The sequence below is a fragment of the Ruditapes philippinarum genome, unplaced genomic scaffold (assembly GCF_026571515.1).
Source record: "Ruditapes philippinarum isolate M1 unplaced genomic scaffold, ASM2657151v2 ctg1875_1_1_1_1, whole genome shotgun sequence".
NCBI classification, from domain to species: Eukaryota; Metazoa; Mollusca; class Bivalvia; order Venerida; family Veneridae; genus Ruditapes; species Ruditapes philippinarum.
In genome coordinates, this window is record NW_026851580.1 from 347,499 (window position 1) to 368,153 (window position 20,655).

At 32.4% G+C, this 20,655-nt stretch overlaps 1 protein-coding gene and 1 pseudogene across 1 annotated transcript; both read left to right on the top strand.

The window, feature by feature from the left end:
* The window catches only part of LOC132750630 (uncharacterized), a 42,332-nt pseudogene extending 25,908 nt beyond the window's left edge, over positions 1-16,424 (top strand).
* An 874-nt stretch (positions 16,425-17,298) lies between these two features.
* LOC132750075 (uncharacterized) lies at positions 17,299-19,095 on the top strand. The gene is made up of 3 exons (XM_060740051.1): positions 17,299-17,341; positions 17,966-18,079; positions 18,806-19,095. The coding sequence occupies exons 1-3, from the start codon at positions 17,312-17,314 to the stop codon at positions 19,025-19,027; spliced, it is 366 nt and encodes a 121-aa protein (XP_060596034.1). The 5' UTR covers positions 17,299-17,311; the 3' UTR covers positions 19,028-19,095.
* Positions 19,096-20,655: the final 1,560 nt, after the last annotated feature.

The following is a 20,655-nucleotide window of genomic DNA, read 5'->3' on the forward strand; positions in this document are numbered from 1 at the left end:
TTTACAGTTTAGAAAATCAAGCAGCTAATGTATGTTATTTCTTACAGTATCTTAGACAGATTGTTAAATGAATGATAAAAACAATATAATTAAATGCATTACATTGTTCTTCTCGCAAAATGACCTTTAAAGTCATTTGAAAATGCATATGCTTGATAAGTAAAAGTTGATTGCAACAATCGTCTATTATATTACTTGCAGATAAGTAATCATAACATAGATGTCCAAATCTGTAAAACAGATTGAAAATTGTTTACTAAAACTGAAATGATAAGATATTGTGAAAAAAAAACTTGTTCTAATATTTTGCATCGTCGTGTTCTATTCATTTGTAAATAGACCCATTGTACTTTTATACGTGTAATTTTTTATAATAAACTTAACCAATTGTCCGATATTTCGTCACACGACCATCTTCAATGATTCTTTTATGCTGCTTTCTGTAATCATTTCTAAATACTTCTTTAAACACTACAAATGATGTTCTATTTAAATCAAAGAAGTGTTCAGATTTGCATTTCTCAAATGACATTTTTTATGAATGTATACATATTACAACAGGAAAGACATTGAGGCAAAGCATCAAAGGACGTCCAAGCATGAAATGCAGCAATTTACTATAAGGTAGTAGAAATCTGATACGCAGATATTTTCTTATACACTTTTCAACGGTTAATTGGATTTTACAAAATTGTATGCCATAGATAAATGGGCGGATAAAAGACATTATTAATCATGAACTTTGGTAGACTTTCTAGAGATAAGAATATGTAATGTGTTTTCTTTGAAACATAATAAACAGTAATAAAAATGAGCTTAGTCTGTTCTTCTTATAAATACATGTATCATAAATATCATATAAAATAGTAACAAAGAGACTTATATAGTAATATTACATGCAGTTGAAAAAAATAAGTTTCTATTAATACCTGCGATTTAAGATACAGTAGTTTTATTTTAAATCCTAGATATATACTGAAAGTAGAACACGAATTGATGATAAACAAATTGCTATTGACGACACCAACTTGTATAAGTAATGATATAACATCGTAATTATGAGCGGATAATGTCCCCATATCAATACGGTCATATCCTGGTATAATTTATATTTAAATTATAAGACGACAATATAAAGGAACTCACACTCTCGCCTTTCCTTTGTATTTTAACTTTTATAAGGTTAGGTGTGTTTTAATAAGGTAATTAAAGTGGGTAGTTTTTAAGCATGTAAATAATCTCCCGCGTTTTATGTTAACGAAATAAACATCCAATGAACTTTGGAGGAAATGATTCACATTTCTATATTTCTAATTTCCATATAAAGAAAGCAATGAAATGAAAACAAACTAAACCATAAAATTCAACATAAATTTGTGTTGTCGTGAAAGTCTTGCAGGTGAAATCATATGAACTGTTTCGTTTATAAAAGCGGATGAATCAGTAGAAATATATAAGTATTTCAAAGGCAGACACATGGTGGTCTTATTCATTTCGTCTGGATATTGATTTGTTAGTAATGAACTTGAACTCTCATAGTTCATCTTAAATACAAAGGCTCTTATTCATGTCATATCATATCAAAGGGCAGTGATCATGGTTGAATGTAATATATAGTAGTCCGCTAATATTTATCTTTCTTTGTCAAAATCTGCTTGTCAGGATATTGGAAGGCACTCCACACTAAATAACAGCTATCATATTTTTTTAACATTATACCGATTCGTTTTTTTTTTCACCAATCATGTGTGAATAATGAATTCAAGATAGAAACACTGTCTATTTTTTTAGTCACTGGTATTATTTGTCAAAAAAAAAAATAACCAGCACACTTTCACCCACTGAAATAGAGTACATATCTCATTCCTGTGCCGCTTTTGCGACTTCGTAAAAACGGTATTGCCAACTGTGCTCAAAACTACACTTATTCGATATTCTCTATAAATTGAATGACAGTAGGTAGGTTCAAAACCGAATTCATTGAGTGAGTTGAAACAACTAAAATAGTATATAAACCACTGTTGAGCGTTATATCATCTTATTTATCGAGTTCAATAAACTAAGAAGTAACCCTTCACGAATAGAATAGAAATATTTAAAGTGCAAATAATTTTCTTTTTTTTTTCATTGACGCGCCTGTAGTGTAACGCTAACATATATAGAGGATATTGAATTTGAATGTATAAATGCATAACTTTATTTATTGAGTTGAACTTAATCATGTTATGCTAGCCTTTAAACAGATTCGCCTTTCCATGGACGCGCATAAAGTATATAGGTAACATTTACCACGCGCATATAGTGTGTCGCTTACATTTACTGCGTCTTTGCGCAAATGACGTCATCTCAAAATACATTGTATATGGACAACCATGCAATAACGTTTAACAGTCGCAAAAAGCGGTTCGTATGAGTGATAGGGCCCCTTGTCGCCATGTTTTATCTATGGTATTTATGGTAACGACGCCACACTCATCCGTCAGGTGTCGCGACCAAACATTTTACATCAAAGTACGCGAAGCATGAAAATATATAAGCGATTATTCACAACAACTAGATATTTTGAAAGTTTTGCCCAATGGCAATATGTTCTTGATATGATAACAATACAAAAGTAAAGGGGATAGAAAAAGTTAACGAGTCTTTGGGTTATGATTAGGAATATTGACGCTGCTGCTGATGCTTTGAAGGAGCTCCTTTGAAGTAAAAAAGGTCAAAGAAATAAAATATGAATGTTTTACATAGATAAAGTGAAGCACTCAAAATGGAAATACTGCAAAGGATAGATACAATGTAATAAATATATTTCTAATTTGGAAACAGGTGGTTCGTGCAATTCTTAGCCCGATTCGAGTAACAGCGTTGCAGTATTTTTCTTTTATTATGTCATTTTTGTACCATAAAATGATTATTCTCGACAAACAGGGTCGGGGAATTACCTGAAAATTTGCACAGTATTTAATGGTTCATACCTACATAAAAAGGTACTTCAATCACGACAAAAATCAAAGATTGACATGATCAGAAAACATTTTTGCTTGAAAGGACAATAACATACAGCGTTAGTGCGTCATAGAGTACAGTTGTAAATTGATTATATTCTTGAATACAAAAGACCTGTGATCATGCATTTATCAAATAGAAAATGGATATACACGTATTCTCAGGTATTTGTATAGACTGAAGAGAAATGATAGCACCAGCTTCATTGAAATAGTTTATTATTTTGACAACTTTTTTCCAAATTGATAATAAAACACTTAATTGGTTATCAGCTGTTTTTATCAAGGCTAATCGAAACGCAATATACTGATAAATGACCGATAGGTTACTAATTAAACACATACAAATTAGATGGTAAATGCCAATATGCGTTTCTAAGTACGGGCGCTAATTGCTATGGTAGTTTAACACTTAAAAGGTGTCAGCAGTGAACAGAAATATTAGAATATGCTAATTAACATGCTTACTTTCGATTTCGTACGTTCCTTAAGTAGACCGTGTAGGTTCTTTGAATAAGAGGTCTTCTCAAAACATTTTAGTACTACACATTTTTTATAACTTGAGTGAAGCCAATGAGAAATTCAATCAATCGTAGTTCATGAATTAATTAATGCAATTAAAGAAGTTAAAAATCTCACCTTCGAGAATTCACGATTTCATACCGTATAACCGGCGCCCGTTATGACAGGATGCTGCAGTGATATCAGAAATCTAAAATTTACTATAGTCGGATTATAAACTTGGTTGTTATATTTATATCATGCAAATAAGAGTGACTTTTATTGTTACAGACTTACTTTCCATTGACTGGAGATACTTTACAGTATTTCTTGACTCGTTCCCCTTTTTATAGTGGGGCAGCTTCAGAAAATTTCAATTTTGGATTTTTGTTCAAAATATCTTAAATTTGAAATAAATAAAGGGATTTTCTGTAATACACATATTCATTATTTTGGGCCATGAATAATTCGCGTAATTTTAACATAAATGCCTAAGGATAGTAAATGCAAGCAAAGCATTTTGTTAGTGTTCTAATGTGTGATATATTTCTCCCACATTTAATTTATATAAACGTTGTTGAAACGTAGTTCTATAATAATTCTATAATATACATAATATGAATCGTAGAAAAACTGTAAAATGAATATTTTCCCAGAAAATATATATGAACATTTTAAAATTCAACGACGAGCTTTAAAGGACGAAAACTGATCCCCGCTTTGTTTGCGTTAATATAAGTATTTCTAGTCACATATCCGTAAATTAATAAAGTAAATCGCATATCTTTCAACTGTCGTTTGATAAAGCTGTGTCATTTTCTCGTATGATAATGGGAATCTTGTGATGCATGTATTTGGTCGTAAGGTCATTTTACTTCCAACATGTTCTAGATGTGTGTATGTACTGTAAAAGTCTAATTAGGATTTTGCTTATGTTATCAGTGGCGCTTGCATGGCGATTGTATCACATAATCTTAGATGTCACTGCGTTTCTATATTGGATATTCACTAATTTCATAAGTCACAAGAATTTTGAAGATCTGCTTATTCCGAATCAATCAGTACATTACAATTTATAAATATTGTTCCCGATTTGTATGGATAAATCTAGATCTTTGAAAGACGGGACATTATTCAAAGGGCAAGCGTTTTAAGCGGTGCGCAAAGTTTAAATGTTTTAATTCTCATCAATCTAATTCTTGTTTCGGTGTTCATGGTATGGCTTTCTATGATTTCGTTTATAGAATTGTTTAAAATGGCACCCGTCGGTCCTTCATGCGGCTTCTCCTTTTCTTGTTTGGTGCCCTGCTAATTTAGCTCCTGGGCGGTGGTCCAGTCGTTCTTGTGTTTGTTGGGGGGTGAGTTCACTGAATGCCGCTTCCCTTGTTGATCCTTTCATTATGTTCTACAATCGCCAAATAGCATACAAAGAGTTTTCCCTTTACTTAGACAATAACTTGAGAAACCAGATAGTTAAGAATATTGGTCGTTTTGAGGCTGGACATTATCATTTCGGATCATTATTGTGGACAAAGATTTATAAACTGTCCCTGAAATCCTCTTAAACTCTTTCCTGAACAGAGACCCGGTCATAAAGTATAGAAGAAAATTAAAGCTGAAGTTACTCCAAATCAAACATCTCATTAAAACAGCACACAGCTGATACTTTGCTAAGGTATGCTCATCGACTTCCTTGTTGAACTGGAATATATTAACATAGATACCATACGGGACAGTTGTACCAATGTAGACACTGCAGAGGATAAAAAACATTTTATAGTTTGAAAAACTTGAAGGCGACTGCCGGGTTATTTGACTAACAATTATTCCATCACTGTGTTGAACACGACGCAACGCTCTTCTGCTCTTGATCAAAGATATTGCTATAACAGCATTTCCAGTGACAATTGAGATTAAAGGCACAACTGAACCGATTATCAGTAATAGTTTTTTCCATACGTTATTAAAAAAATCTGAATATTTGCCTGGACGCAAGAAGCAGGTTTTGACAGTTTTCATACTTGTAAAATTATTTTCAGTAGTGTTTAGTTGCGTTTCATGGATGATGCTGCCGTATATAAGATGTCCATTGAATAAGACGAAGAAAATGGTGATTGAAATAGACATGATACCTGCTTTTCTAGATGATACTTTTGTCTTAACTTTTGTGGGGAACATTGTCACAAAAGCTCTTTCCACTGTAATCATTACAATGATCCAGCATGAACTTAATCCGGACGTGTTCATAATCCATCCGCTTAAAGAACAACTAAATGGAGACCCTGACCATATGTCAAAACCAGAGGCCATTCTTATAACATGCACCAACGTCGTTGAACATAAACATATCGTATCAGTCAGAGCCAGAAAAATTAAATATACACAAATTGATTTTTTGCGCAGTTGTTTCGAGGACAAAATTATTAAATTTAGTCCGTTCCCGACGACGCCAGCAATTACTAGAAAAACTGGAACAAATTTCCATATCCATAAAGCTATGTAGCACTCCGTATATCCAGACTTTTCGCACTGTAGAGAAAACAGTTCGCTATACGTTAAACGCGGCATAAGTTTTCTGCTTGAAGCCGATAGAAAACGAAATGGTTTCACATGTAACTTTATATATATATCAACAATACGCCTCCACGATGAATGAATCCATAAAAATGTTTTTTTTGGCTTTTTCTCCCTTTTTCAAAAAAGTATGGGAGGGAAAAAATTGTATCAATTAAAAGGTATTTCAAAATTTTCCTTAAAAAAGTAGCGTTTTGGGTTTTCATCGCTGAAAACCGGGTTTGTTTTTTTCCCAAAAAATCTGATTTTTTTTATTTATTGTAAACAAAAATATTTATTCAATAGATTTTGACATTGATATTTTTTACTTACCAGCAAACAATTTAACGAAGAGCTGTTGCAATAATCTTTTACTTAACAAGCATATGCAGTTTTAATTGACTTTATATGTCGATTTGCAAGAAGAACAATTTGAAAATATCATTAAAATTACCTAGTACGTTAGCTGCCTGCTTTTCTTAACTTCAAACGCTTTTGTGTCCATGTAAAGGGATCATGTCATTTGAAATCATTTGTATGAATCTATTAAAGAAAATTAAAAAAAAAAAAAAAAGCGTATTCATCGAAAGTAAATCAATCAACTCATATATAACAAGAGCGATCAGTGATCACATGTGTCGCATAATGATAGCTAATTGCATATTGCAGCATCTACGTAGCAGGAGAAACAAAACGGTGCAAAACGTTTTTTATTCAATGGTCGTGTCTCGGCCAAAAATCATTCAACCGACAAAACCCTTGTAACATCCGAAATTACATGAGCTACTGATCAATCCTGTAAAAGTAAATTGAAATTGTACAAGTGTTACAAGAGGAGTAGACCGGACAAACTGTATTATAAGGGCAAAGACTCGACCAAAATTCATTCAAGTAAAAACTCGCCTTATAAGCACAAGTACTTGGCCTATCGATCAATTCTGTAAAATTTCATTGAAATTGCATAAGTGGTATAAGAGGAGTAGACCGGACACATTTTATTAACACCATTTCAATTTAGATGGGCCATGACTCGGCAAAAAAATCTTTCAAGCAGACATCCGTTTAAAATTATCTCATAAACACAAACAAGGTACAAACTCATTTTCAAGAAAATTTATTGTAAATATAGACATGCACAGAAAAATTTCTGAAATAATCAATAATATCAAGATACCAGTATTTAATACAAGAATGAATGATACTGAGACAAACATCAAATTATGTTTAATACATAAAAGCCGCCAAAATAAACAAAATAAAAAGCAAACAAAAATAGCAAAAAGCAAAAAAAATGCAAACAAAAAGCAAACAAACAAAAAGGCAAGGCAAACAAACAGAAACCAAAATTAATTTCACTTACATATCTACTATTACACAAGATTCAGTCATAAATAATCTTCAGTTATACAAGATTCATACAGGCAAAACTGCAATAGTGAAATAAAAAAAAAGATAGGAAATTATAACAAGAAAAAGATACATATATACATACACATTCAAATTTACATACAAATATAACAAATATACACATTGCACATATATACATTTACATTCAAATTAACATACAAATATACCACATCTACGCATTGCACAAGAAAAGCTTAATAAAGAAAGCATCAGAAACTTTCATAAAGTCAGATTCATAAGTAGCGTCACATACCACTACTATATGTCACTTAATCATCAAAGGAATAAGATGCTTCCTTTTAGAAGAAAGACTGTCATTCTGATGTTTCTACTAGACTAAACAGTACAATGATTCATCATGATGTGAACATATTATAATCAACATAATAAAATGTCTTATCAATAGAAACAAACCTAACGTCTAAGAAGATGAGCCACTGTATTAATAAAATAAGACGAAGGCGACGAGTACCTTCAATGTTCAGATGCAAAACATTTCAAATTATCACTGAACAAAGACGTGTCTATCAAACCGGGAGAAGCCTATATAAATATGTACGCGTAGTGATATACAAATCAGTGCAGCAGAAAAATATTAACCAATGAAAAAGTATGTAACATTCGATAATTAGAAGATTTTGTAAGTCAACAAAATGCTATGTATGCACAAGTACTTGACCTACCAATCAATCATGTAAACTTTCATTAAAATTACATAATTGGTATTACAGGAGTAGTCCGGACAAACTTTGAAAATAAAAATTATTAAAGATCCTGTAACATATTTTTTATGGTTTTATTTCATAAATATGATGCTCAAATTAAGATTTGTCAATATTGAAAGTTCCAGTAAGCATTATTTATAAAGATATTACCAAATTAAACATTTCATGTAAATAAAGATGTAATTAGAATTTATTTTCTATAAATTTTCCAATAAGAAATGAATGCATATAATTTATTGATTTATCAAAATGAGCACAAATATTTGCAGTACACATTTTACACATTCTTCGATGTTTGAAAAATGTTCTATTGTTCTATTTCCATAATTATATACATATATTATTCTTTGCAAGTGTGGTATACACACAGTAACAATGTCAATCACAAAACATACAGGATCTTTAAATGACCATAACTCTGACAAAATCACTGAACCAGATAATGCCGGTATTATGCACAACTAGATTTGGTACTGACCATTCATGAGATTCTACCAGTAGTTTGTAAGACGTAGTAAGGACAAGTTTTCTGACGCACAGACAGATGGACGGACAGACAGAATAAAGAGAAATGAAAACAATATGTCAAACAATAAAGGTTATATATTATGCAAATAGTTCGTACACATGTACTTTGTTTACATAAATAGTATGTTTCGCAGCCTAAAAATCCTGTATAACGGTGCAATGTCAATGTAATCGAATGTGCTAGAAAATGGCACTTTCAGATAAAATTAGGGCATCATGTGACAATTAAGTTATTTCATCTCTAGTGACCTTTATCATTAAGTAAATAAATACGGGATACCAAACTCTTCACTAACATTCCTTTTATGCTAGGAGAAAGGTATGATAAGTATATGATGTACTGACACATTTTTAAAGTTGTGAAAGAAGGACATATCTGAATGTCTCATACTTGCGTGATTAGATTGAGTTTTAATTTAGAGGCCCGTCTTTTGGTTCTATTTTGAATGAAACTTCATTACAATTTGATGGGTTTTTTTACATTGCGCCCTGTGTCACACATATAAAAAAAACGGCGCGTGGACACGAGAATCTATCTGTAAATGCATGTTTTCTTCTACGTTAATTATACCTGCATGCGCAATTTTATGCAACACACCATGATTTCTGAATACCGATAGCTTTAATGTAAGTATACTTTTCGTAGAAAAAAAATCATGAATAATAATTATAATGAAAATAATAATAATTATAATGAAAATAATAATAATAATAATAATAATAATAATAATAATAATAATAATATCAATAATAGTAAAATAGTTAAAACATAAATAAAAGTAATAATTATTATTATCATGATGATGATGATGATGATGATATAATGATAATAGTAACAATTATTACGTGACCAAGTGAAAGAGACTTTTGCATGTCAACTCTGATATTGAAATACATATAAAGGCCATTTACTTCTAAAATTACAGTGATAAAATTTTCTATCACTCACAATGGAGACGTTAGATGCATGGAGCGGCAATGCCAACACGGCGCAGGGTGGAGATCATAACTGCTCAGATCATAGGCTCTGTATGATTTATTTTTATTTCAGTCTAATTCAAGAGTATATATTTTGTAACTTTAAAATTATGTTTACAAGTTTAGATATTCTATTTACCCGACGGACCTCTTATCACCAATAGGATAAATACGGGCTTCTTTTGGTAAATATCGCAATAACAATATTGTCCAAACTTGAGGATGAAATTAGAAATAATCGTGATAATTTGTCTTACCGTTTTACAAACGGTTTTATGTTCGGAAATAGCCGGAGTAAAGACATCAGAAAACTTCGCCCATTCTACCCTTTTAGATACAGATGGGAACTATATTCTTTTTTGGAACTTTAACGATACACATGTGACTTTTGAAGTTCATGTACGAACAAAAGGTTTGTTTGTTTGCTTTTTTCCAATATAAATTGTACCTATACATGTCTACACTGTGATGATTTAAATGTGACTAAGATAAAAGTATAAGAAATACTGAACATTAAGTATGGTCTCTAGCTCAAGTTCCACTGACGGGGCTTATGCCCACGCGGTAGCAAATCCCTAAATAACATACGTAAACCGCTCAGACATGCCGCAATTGAACTTTTCATCTCTAAGAAAAAAAGACGGTAAATGCCCAAAGTACCGCGGTTGTTTGTCAGTAATCATAGTCACGTGACTGTTTTCAAGAAAATATTTTGGCAAATAATTATGATATTTGATATCATTATTAATTTGATTTTGTAAGTTAAATTGTTTACTGCTTCAGACAAAAGAGCAAATAAAATATATATATATATATATATATATATATATATATATATATATATATATATATATATATGTATATATATATATATATATATATATATATATATATATATATGTGTGTGTGTGTGTGTATGTGAATTGAAAAATAGTTCGATTGTTGGTTAGATATCGAATGTCTAAGAAAATTACGTTCGTTATGTGTAAATGTGTACCTGTTTGACTACACAACGATTAAATTATATCTTTTTGAACGGTAATAAACTTATGAACTCATGAAGTTGAAATGTCTCAACGTGTCTTTCGTAGGTAAAAACATGGTGTACTTTACTATCTGCAAAATTTTGCTGTTTCATATATAACAAATTTTTGTTTTCTTCATATAAAAGGATGGGTAGGCTTTGGTTTGTCTGGCAACGGAAACATGTTTCCTGGCGATGTTGTTGTTGGGTGGATCAAAGATGGATCTATCCATTTTTCTGTGAGTCATATAAGAAAATTGTGATTTTACTATGTCAATAGTACTGTTTACCGCTTAAATGCTTACAACGTCTCAGATTTTAAGAAAGGGTTTGAACAGTTTGTAAAATTATTCGAGCAACATATTAAATGCACACACAATTGATAATGGAGAGTTTCATTAATTTCATACACTCGACTTCACGCAAAAAGAGTATTTGGCGTCATTTTCATTAATAACTACGTCTTACCATTATTGCATACTTTATAAAAGTAATCTTGAACGGTATTTCAAAGTATTCAGTTTTTCAAAGATTAACTAACCAAGTCAAGTTAAAAGTTACTACAGTTGTTCAGAACTCTCAATAAATTATAAAACATAATGAACTAATACACTAACATGAAGTATGGAACAATTTGTATGATAATATTCCAACCGACACGAGTCCATTCTGATATTTATGTTTAACCACTCAAAGAGTTCTATCATTATTTTCAAATATTTTAGGACCGTCATACATCCGGGCACAGAATGCCTATAATGGACAAGAAACAGGACTGGCAAGTATTGTATGGTGAGGAGAACGAGTTCGGTACTGTGTTGAAATTTGTCAGGAAGATTAACACGTGTGATGACGTCGAAGATGAGGTCATTCAGGTAAAATCAAGCATTAATTATTAATGCGTAACAAATGAGTCGAAAATGAATAAATATTAGATGAATTTTGCTGGCTCTATTGATAACAAATTTGGATTGTATTGATAACAAATTTGGATTGTGTAAATTTAAGATAAATCAGTCAAATATGATAACTTTTAGTAATCTTAAATGAATGACTATGCGTCCGGCATTCGCGCATATAAAAGTTATATTTCCTCTTATCGCTGGAAAAATACAAGTTAAAATATAGGCTCATACCAAAAAGTTAAAATTTAGGCTCCGTATAAGAAACCGTTACAGTAAAGTAACATGTGCTTGTAATCATAGTCGCAATACAGGGCCAACGTTGAATTGGATAGGCTCGTACGACAGGGTTCCTTACTGTGACTATGCATCACAATCTAAAAAAAGATGCAAGCAATTGTTATTTGTTTAATCCTTAACCTGCTGAATTCGAAAATGAAGTTGTCCGGCTTCCCTTTCTGCAACAAACCATTATATTTTGGAAATAACAATCCGAAAAATTTAAAGAGAATCAGTAAGAAGTATACCGTCTGATCAAACTGCCCGGATGTACAGGTTTGCCTTGCTTTACACTGTGACAAAGACAAATACATGTAACTTTAGGTTTCAGCATGTTAAAGCAATGTACCGGTTGCAAAATATAATATGAATTAAAAACAAAGATAAAAAAAAGAAATATTTTCAAAACGCTTGTATGAAGAAATGGAAAAATGTTGTCTCAAAAGCGAACGGCTCATGCACAGAATCATTGATAAACAGTTTAGCAGCATAATCATTTTTTTGGAACCATTTGTTTTGTACTATGTACATGTAATATATTTATATGGGTTTAATAACAGAGATATTTCATGCTAAAGCTCTGTCGAGAATCTACCATAAGCACCGTAATTTACTGTTTATAAATCTTACAAAAAATATTTCGTATGATATAACTTTAGACCCTTTAAGGGTAAGTCGACCGAATTAAGATCCCTGTACATAATCGCATGTTTGTTTCTCTTTTCATTACGCGCCAGCGATTAAAAGGACAACAGACAAAATTTAAAATCATTTTCTAAACATTGGTTTCCTTATTTTCAAGTTAACGCTGCATGCCTTCAGATGAGCCAAAATTTTACAAATTTTGATCACTTTATTTTGGTAATTTAGATTATTTTATTTTACTTTTTTAATTCTCACTTTTTTCACTTAACAATATTTCACTTTACAATAGTTTACTTTTAAACACATTTGCATACTTTCCATTAAAATCATCATGAATCTGGAGACATGCTGCTTTAATAATAACTACATGTCATTATTATTTCATTTTTCTCTTAATTACTAGGAAGGAACTAATCGTATTATATTTGCGTATAACGATAACGATCCTGCCAATGACAACTCGATTATATGTATCACGGAACAACACGGGGAACCAAGAGCGTGGCTTTACTCAGCCCGAACCCAGTAAATGGCAACTTGCCAGCGGACAGCCGACATTTCGACTTCCTTAACCAAAATGTGAGTCTCGTATAAAATCTAGTGACAAAAGGTAAAAAATAATAGGTTATACATTATTGTAAGGTCCGCTGTATTTTTGTTATAAAAAGATATTTTCATAGATATATGATACAGAAACTGATAAAAGATTAAGGTGTTTATAGGTATATTGAGCATCAATCTCAGAAGAAAACTTATGTGTGATATTCATTTCTACTTTTACTTATACTAAACAATTTTTCCATGTCTCGAACAATAAATCAAACTTATGTGAATTACTCTTATTTTTTATATATATAAAAATAAATATTTATTATCCGTATGATGTTATGCAGATTTATCTGTAAAGCAATATCTAAGATAAAAATACGTGTATTTTAGTTGATACAGAACGGTGTTGCTCCATTAGGGTTAATTCTAACGACAAATACATAAACACACTTCCGAACCAACAAGTACTGAGCAATGAGTGAACATATTTTTTTTGCTCCCGGCGGGTTTGTGAAGTTATTGCACAATAGACGGCAGCTCTTTTATAGTTGAAGACATGCAGCTTTAACATCGTAAACATTGTGACTTTGATGGATACATATTTCAGTTCATGGTCCCATCTGAACCTACAACGTATTGGTGCAGGGGTTTTAAGATGCCACCAATTGGAAAGCACCACATGATCAAGGTAAAAGAAACACGAACCTCTTGTATAAGAATGGATTTCTTTTTCTTATCAATATTTAAACAAAGACATGATGTATCGTATTGGCTTCTATATAATACCTATTCTTCTTCTTTCAAAATGCTCTTTTTTAGTAGTTTATTTTCATTACATGCATTTCCCCAGATATGAAACTCTTTCAAAACGAAGACTGAAGAGCTAACACATTATTCAAAAGTTTTAAAAAATCGAGCCTATTTGAGGTGGCCGCTTAATTAAATTAAGTGTTTTTATTTTATGTATTTCACAGTATGAACCAGTAATTACACCGGGGAATGAACTAAACGTACACCATATTGTAATATACCGGTGCAAAATTGATAATCCGAATTATTGGAACGGCAAAGGCAAGGCAATTTGTTATAACCAGAACAGAACACTTCCTGAATGTTCCAATATAGTCATCGCATGGGCGATCGGTGGAGAGGTTAAAAGATTTCTTGTTCCATAATTTCAGTTTTGACAAAATCTGCTGCTTATTATTCGTGGGTTAAATTTTCAATAGAAAAACGTCTAGTTGACAAGACTGTTTATGTTCCAGATCACAAAGACGCTCCTTTGATGTTTATATGATTTGTGACAAAGTGTCTCAAATCTTGAAACAAAATTTTTATACTGCATGTGCTATTTTCACTTTAAATTTTATATGCATAGTATGTACTTACACAGACTTACAATGATTATTTTAATTATGATGTCTTCAACTTTTTTTAAATAAAGCGCATCAAACGGTGATTTTAAATTTGACGTTCATTTTTCTTTAACTTATTTTGTGAATAAAATCTAATATGCTTTTGTCTGTTTCGATAGACTTTCGTATCACTATACTCCAAATTCTAGGCATGTTTGTTGTATAATACCACGTCGTGAATTAATATAAAATAACATCCCTATAATTTTATGTATGGTTTTCGATCTATTCTTTTTGCTCTGAGCAAGTTGTTTTCGATTATTTTTGACTATTTAAAATTCCAGCCATTTTATTTTCCCGATCACGTGGGTTTTTTCTATTGGGGGGCCGGAAGACGAAGTATTCTACATCATGGAGACGCATTACGATAATCCCACTAGACGCTCGGATATGATTGACGACTCTGGAATCCGTATAACACTTACACCAACCTTAAGGCAACATGAGGCTGGAATGTTGGAGTTGGGACACAGCGTCAACTACTTCCAAGTCATTCCGCCAGGCTTGAGTGACTTCGTAACAAAGTCATATTGTAGTGCCAACTGTTTGTCACGTGTAATGTATAGATTACAATTAGCTGTAAAGACTTTAATAATTTGTTTATTTCAATTGGGTCAAAATTTTTCATTATTTTTGAAGTAAAGTTCGTTCTTTTGTTGAGGCGTTTACATAAAATGTTAAAACTGAATGACCTAAGATATGGATAAATGACCTAAGATATGGATAAAAACCAAAAATGTTTAGGGTATGTGTTTTCTCTCTTTCATTCGGAATGAGTAAATAATAGTAATTAATAGTTATTAAAACAATATTCGATTCGATTTTTCGTAATATAATTTTCCTTGAAATTCCTATTTCGTCATATTTTGTCAATTTTACTGTAAAGAATATTGACCCCCAAAATGGCTGCCACTTAAATCAAGGGAGGCAAATATTGTAAAAATTCGAGAACTATCTGTAAGATACTACGTTCATCGACTTAAATATGGCATTTTAGTTGGTTTCGTCAATGCAAGCAATATTTATTATTTAACAATCTTTAATCAGGGGTTTACAGAGAGTAACTTGACGGAGTTCAAAATCATCGGGGCTCTTCAACATTCTCATCTGCTTGGCGTTGCTATGAAAACACGAACATTTCAGGAATGGCGTCGAGCTTTAAACCCATTATCACAGACCCTAACTACGACTTCCGACTTCCAAAGAAAAGTCCGAATGTTGCCGAAAGAAGTACCCGTATATCCAGTAAGCTTTAAAATTTTGATTGAATTTGCAATAACTTTAACAATCAATCATAACAGTGTTATTCCGGACTATGAGTTTGGTGTTCCGCGTACATGGCCTCTTATCCGAAGCATAAGGCCAGAGCCAATGCTTTTTTTTGATTGTCAAGGTATTAGTTTTTGAACAATAAAATTGCCGTAAATAAAACCCAGCCGCCGGTTTTCGCCTGGTTGACAGTTTAGTCATGTGAACGAAAGAAAATGTGATGTAAAACATGTGACTTTACGGGCTGATATCCCGAAGGCTATATAATTAAAATAAATCAGGAATAATGAATTAATGATAAGTTACGATTAATAAAGAAAAATCATGCTTTGCCATCTGTTTTATTAATTTATTTATTATATTCTATTCGATCGGGTTTAACGTCGCCGGAACACAGTATTATGCATCGTATGACGACTTTCCAGCTTAAGTGATGGAGAGAGATCTCAAAATACACCTCTGTGTACGAAACTAACTCTTGGTTAGGTCAGAAAGCACCAAGGTTTCGGCAAGCTTGTTGGAATAGCTTGCTGACATAAATTTACTCAAGGGTAAGACAAAAGTGGCCAATGAATGTAAACGGGCAATATAAATGAAATTGAATTATAAGAGTAAAGGTAATAGATATATTTCATTTTCAGGGGTGATAGTTTCCAGGTCGACTGTACTTACGCATTCGACGGGTCGCACACAGCAGCCACCACGGTTGGTTCAATCTTTTTATCTATTTCTTCTCCTTTAGCGATCGCAAATTTAAATGGCATATTATGCCTCAGAAAAAAAAATAAATGTTTACTACTTTATAAAGGGCAAACATGAAAATTTTATAATTCTTATGTAGGGGCTATGGAGAATGTTGGATGCTTGTTACATGAGAAAAAGTAGCGATAAATGTGAAACAATTTGTCGTAAGCAGCAAAATGCAGTAATGTTGACTTCCATACAAAAGAACTTATTCTCTATAACTCTGAATTATTGCCAGAACAAAAAGCACCACATACAAACATATAGTTTAAGGTAATTCGTCAATGAGTTACATTTTTGTATACTATTAAAGTTCACCAAAGTAATACAAATTTGAGAAATGAAAAATGAAAGCATTTTTGTGGCAAAATTGGCCTTTATTAAACACTACTACACCAGAACCTTGCTGAATTTGTCCGTCGAAACCTAAACAGACCCCTTAACTTTAGAATTATGCCCCCTTCCATCTTCAAGGCGATTTTTGAATTATGAATTTAATTCTTGACATTAAAGAGTTTCGTGTGTCGACCTCTTTGTCATATGTTTGTTTCGAATGCGGTATAATGCCATGTCCGTAAATCAAATGTAAATGTTTTTTTTAACCAGTAAATTGGTTTTTTTATTGGAATAAACATATTTTAAATCATCCGGCATTTTAATTATGTAAATGGTTTAGTCTTTGTTGTATTGTTACAGGGGTTTTGTCTACGAGAGAAGAAAAGTGTGCTTAAACATTTTCCTTACTACTTAACCGAAATTCAAGTTGAAAAACGTGTTTCTCGCCTAATCTATGACAATTTCCCGATTTGACTATACAGAGGTAAAAGAATTATCTATTTAAAAAATAATAAATTTTAATTGTAAATATGTTATGATTGTTAATAAGCGGCTTACATGTTTAATGAATTTCTTTATGACATATGTTTAATATTGCTAATAATATAGAGGGCGGCTTAATTTTGATTATTCACCCTGTGTGTCAAAAACTCAGTATGTATGTATTCTATTACAATTACATATTATTTAATAGTGTTTACTTGCTGTAATCAATAAGAATTATCACTTTACATAAAGTCAATGGTTTTTTTAGCACTTTTTTAAGTTTGGATCAAAATTGCTTAAAAACCAACAATATTTTTTTTAAATACCGTTTTTTTTTTATACCTCTCATAAGAATTGATTGTTTTGAGTCAGTTAATTTTTACGTAAAGGTGACTGATTTGTGCCATTCGTGTTTTAGTCCTCTGACCCCGCCAATCGAAAAGTCGAGAATTTACAAGCTAAAATGGCGGGATCGGGGTGCGAAAACACGCTTGTAAGCGGGAAAAACACAAATGCAACAAATCAGCCACCTTGTCGTCTGCTCATAATGCTTGATGTTTCTAAAAATATACTAGAACATGATTTATATTGGTTAAAAGTATAACATTGTTTTTCTTTTTAGTTGAATCATGTGATACACACCGTAGATTGGCAGAACAAGACCGTAGTGGATTTCTTCCGGTCGCACATTGACAAAAGCCAGGTGTATGAATATTGTCACGGAGTGCACCTTAAAGTAAGTCCTAATTCGTTCATAATTGCTTCATGATTTTACTACAATTATAATACCAGACAAGTTTTAACCAGTCCTTATTGTTGTAATATTTCGTATGACAAAGTAAAATATCAAAAATTCCTTTTACACATTGTCAAGTGAATCAGAACCAAGCAATTCCTGATTTGATCTGGTGTTTGACTCTTCAAAATATAATCGATAATACGTTAAGTCCTAATCCTAATGTGCTTTCATGGCCGAATGTTACCTGCCGCTGCATTTGAGTCATTTGTAACGGCTGTGTTCAAACCTAGAAACGACTATGAATTATTTTATGCAAGCAAATCATCTAGCCAGCCTAAGATGGTTCTACATATGTACCCACAAAATTGTTACATGACAAAGATGGTAAGTGACAACATCATCTATAACGTGTCATTGTGTTTGAAGCCCGAACACGTGCATGACCAAGTGGTTAACGCTTCAGACTAGTAATCTGAGGATCGCTAGCTGTGTGGATTCAAACCCGTCAGGGGCAAGCAATTGTTGCCTTTAACAAGAAGCTTAAAATTCATTGCTCAGTACTGGTTTGTTCAAGGAACGGATTGAATAGTGTATCGTTAAGCTTATAGGTTCTTATACAATCGTACTAAAAACAATTCTGTATTAACCAAGAACAAAACAAATAATTGAAAAATATTGTACTTTATGTTTTGTCTGCATATCTTATGATTTTTGTTTTTACAGCCACAAAAGCCTCGGGTGGTTTCCACCACCACAAACAGCACACCCATATGTTGCTACCGCACAGCCAGACTGTTCATAATTATCGAACAAGGACCGAGAAGATGCATATACAAAGTATTTGCATTCTACCTGGAAAATGTATATATAAAACTCAAGAACAATTCAACACACACACAAATAATCCTTAAAAATGTGTATTTGACAACGAATGTTTTGAAATAAATAATATGATAAAATTTATAAGAAAAAATAGAATTTTTATAATAAAAAATATTGTAATGTTTGTAAAATATTTGTTTATTTTTAATCTATGACTTGAATTGTGAGAACTCGAAAGATGCTAATTTTGCGCTTGCCAATGAATATGTTTGTTTGTGTTTTACGTCACACCGACACATTTATAGGTCATATGGCGACGTTCCAGCTTTACTGGTGGAGGAAGACCACAGGTGCCCTTCCGTGCATTATTTCAGGCACAAACGGGCACCTGAGTAGAACCACGGACGTTCCGTAAGCCAGTTTGGTAGGCCAATGAATAATTTATGTGCATGTACTGTGTTTTTTCATAAATTTGAAATATGAATAAATGAAAAAATAAATAAATGTCCATGCATCTCGTAAACCATTAAGACTTATTCATGTCACTCATTTGAAATCAACGGCGGTATCCTGATGCCGCCAGACGTGTCTGCTTCTTAACCCGGAGTTTATTGGTTCGAGTTCCTATTCATGACACGTCCATGTTTCCTTTCATGACATTTACACTGGTAAGACTCGGGAAGCGCACATAAGAACTAGTTTTACTATGAATCTAAAATGGAAAATAGTGAAACTAACTTAAAGCTATAACTTAAAAGAGTAAAGATAAGTTAGTGACTTGAATAATTTGTTTTGTTTTGTTTGCTTCACGGCGCATCAACACACTTAGGTCGTAATTATGTGCTGAAACAGGAACTTTTATTTTGGCTTACTTCGAGTGTTTCAAACTTAAAACAACACCAAGGGTAAAAACATTTAATCTTGTGGAGCTAGAGATGCATTGACTGCAGCAATTTGACCCCGTTTAGTAGCAACTAACGATAACGAAAGGATATCGAGTGGCTGCAATTCTAATGCATTGCTCTTAGAGACAATCCTCATCCACTAGGTTTTCATGATCTACATTATCATAATATAATTTATCTTATCTGTAGACATGACCTGTATGAGAAGTGTTACTGTACTTAATATTTATTGATAAAGCTTAATATTTAATAAGCAATAAAATAAAAAAACAGAGCGATCAAGTAATCACATGTGTCGCCTCATGATGGCCAATTTTTATGTTGGGACAAATTTTGTGACAGACGGACAGACAGACGGACAGTGCACAACTAGACTTGGTACTGATCATTCCTGTAAAGTTTGGATAAAACTGCACCCGTAGTTTATGATGAGTAGTCCGGACAAGCTTTTGCGTATCTGGCAACACACAGAAAAAACACCTTTTTATCAAAGGGCCATTACTCGGGCCAAAAATCATTCAACTAGAAAACACCCGTGCAAATATGCGCAAGGACTTGAGCTACAGATCAATCCTGTAAAGTTTCATTGAAATTGCATTAGTGGTAAAAGAGAAGTAGTCCGGACAAACTTTAAAATTAAAAATTATTAAAGGGTCATAACTTTAACAACAATCATTGAACCGGAAAAAATGCTGACAATTGCCAACAACCTAGACCCTTAAATACTTGATCATGTCCTGTAAAGTTTGGATGAAATTGCACCAGTAGTTTATGAGGAGTAGTCTGGACAATTTTTGTGACGGACGGACAGACAGACAGACGACGGAGAAGTGATCCCTATATGTC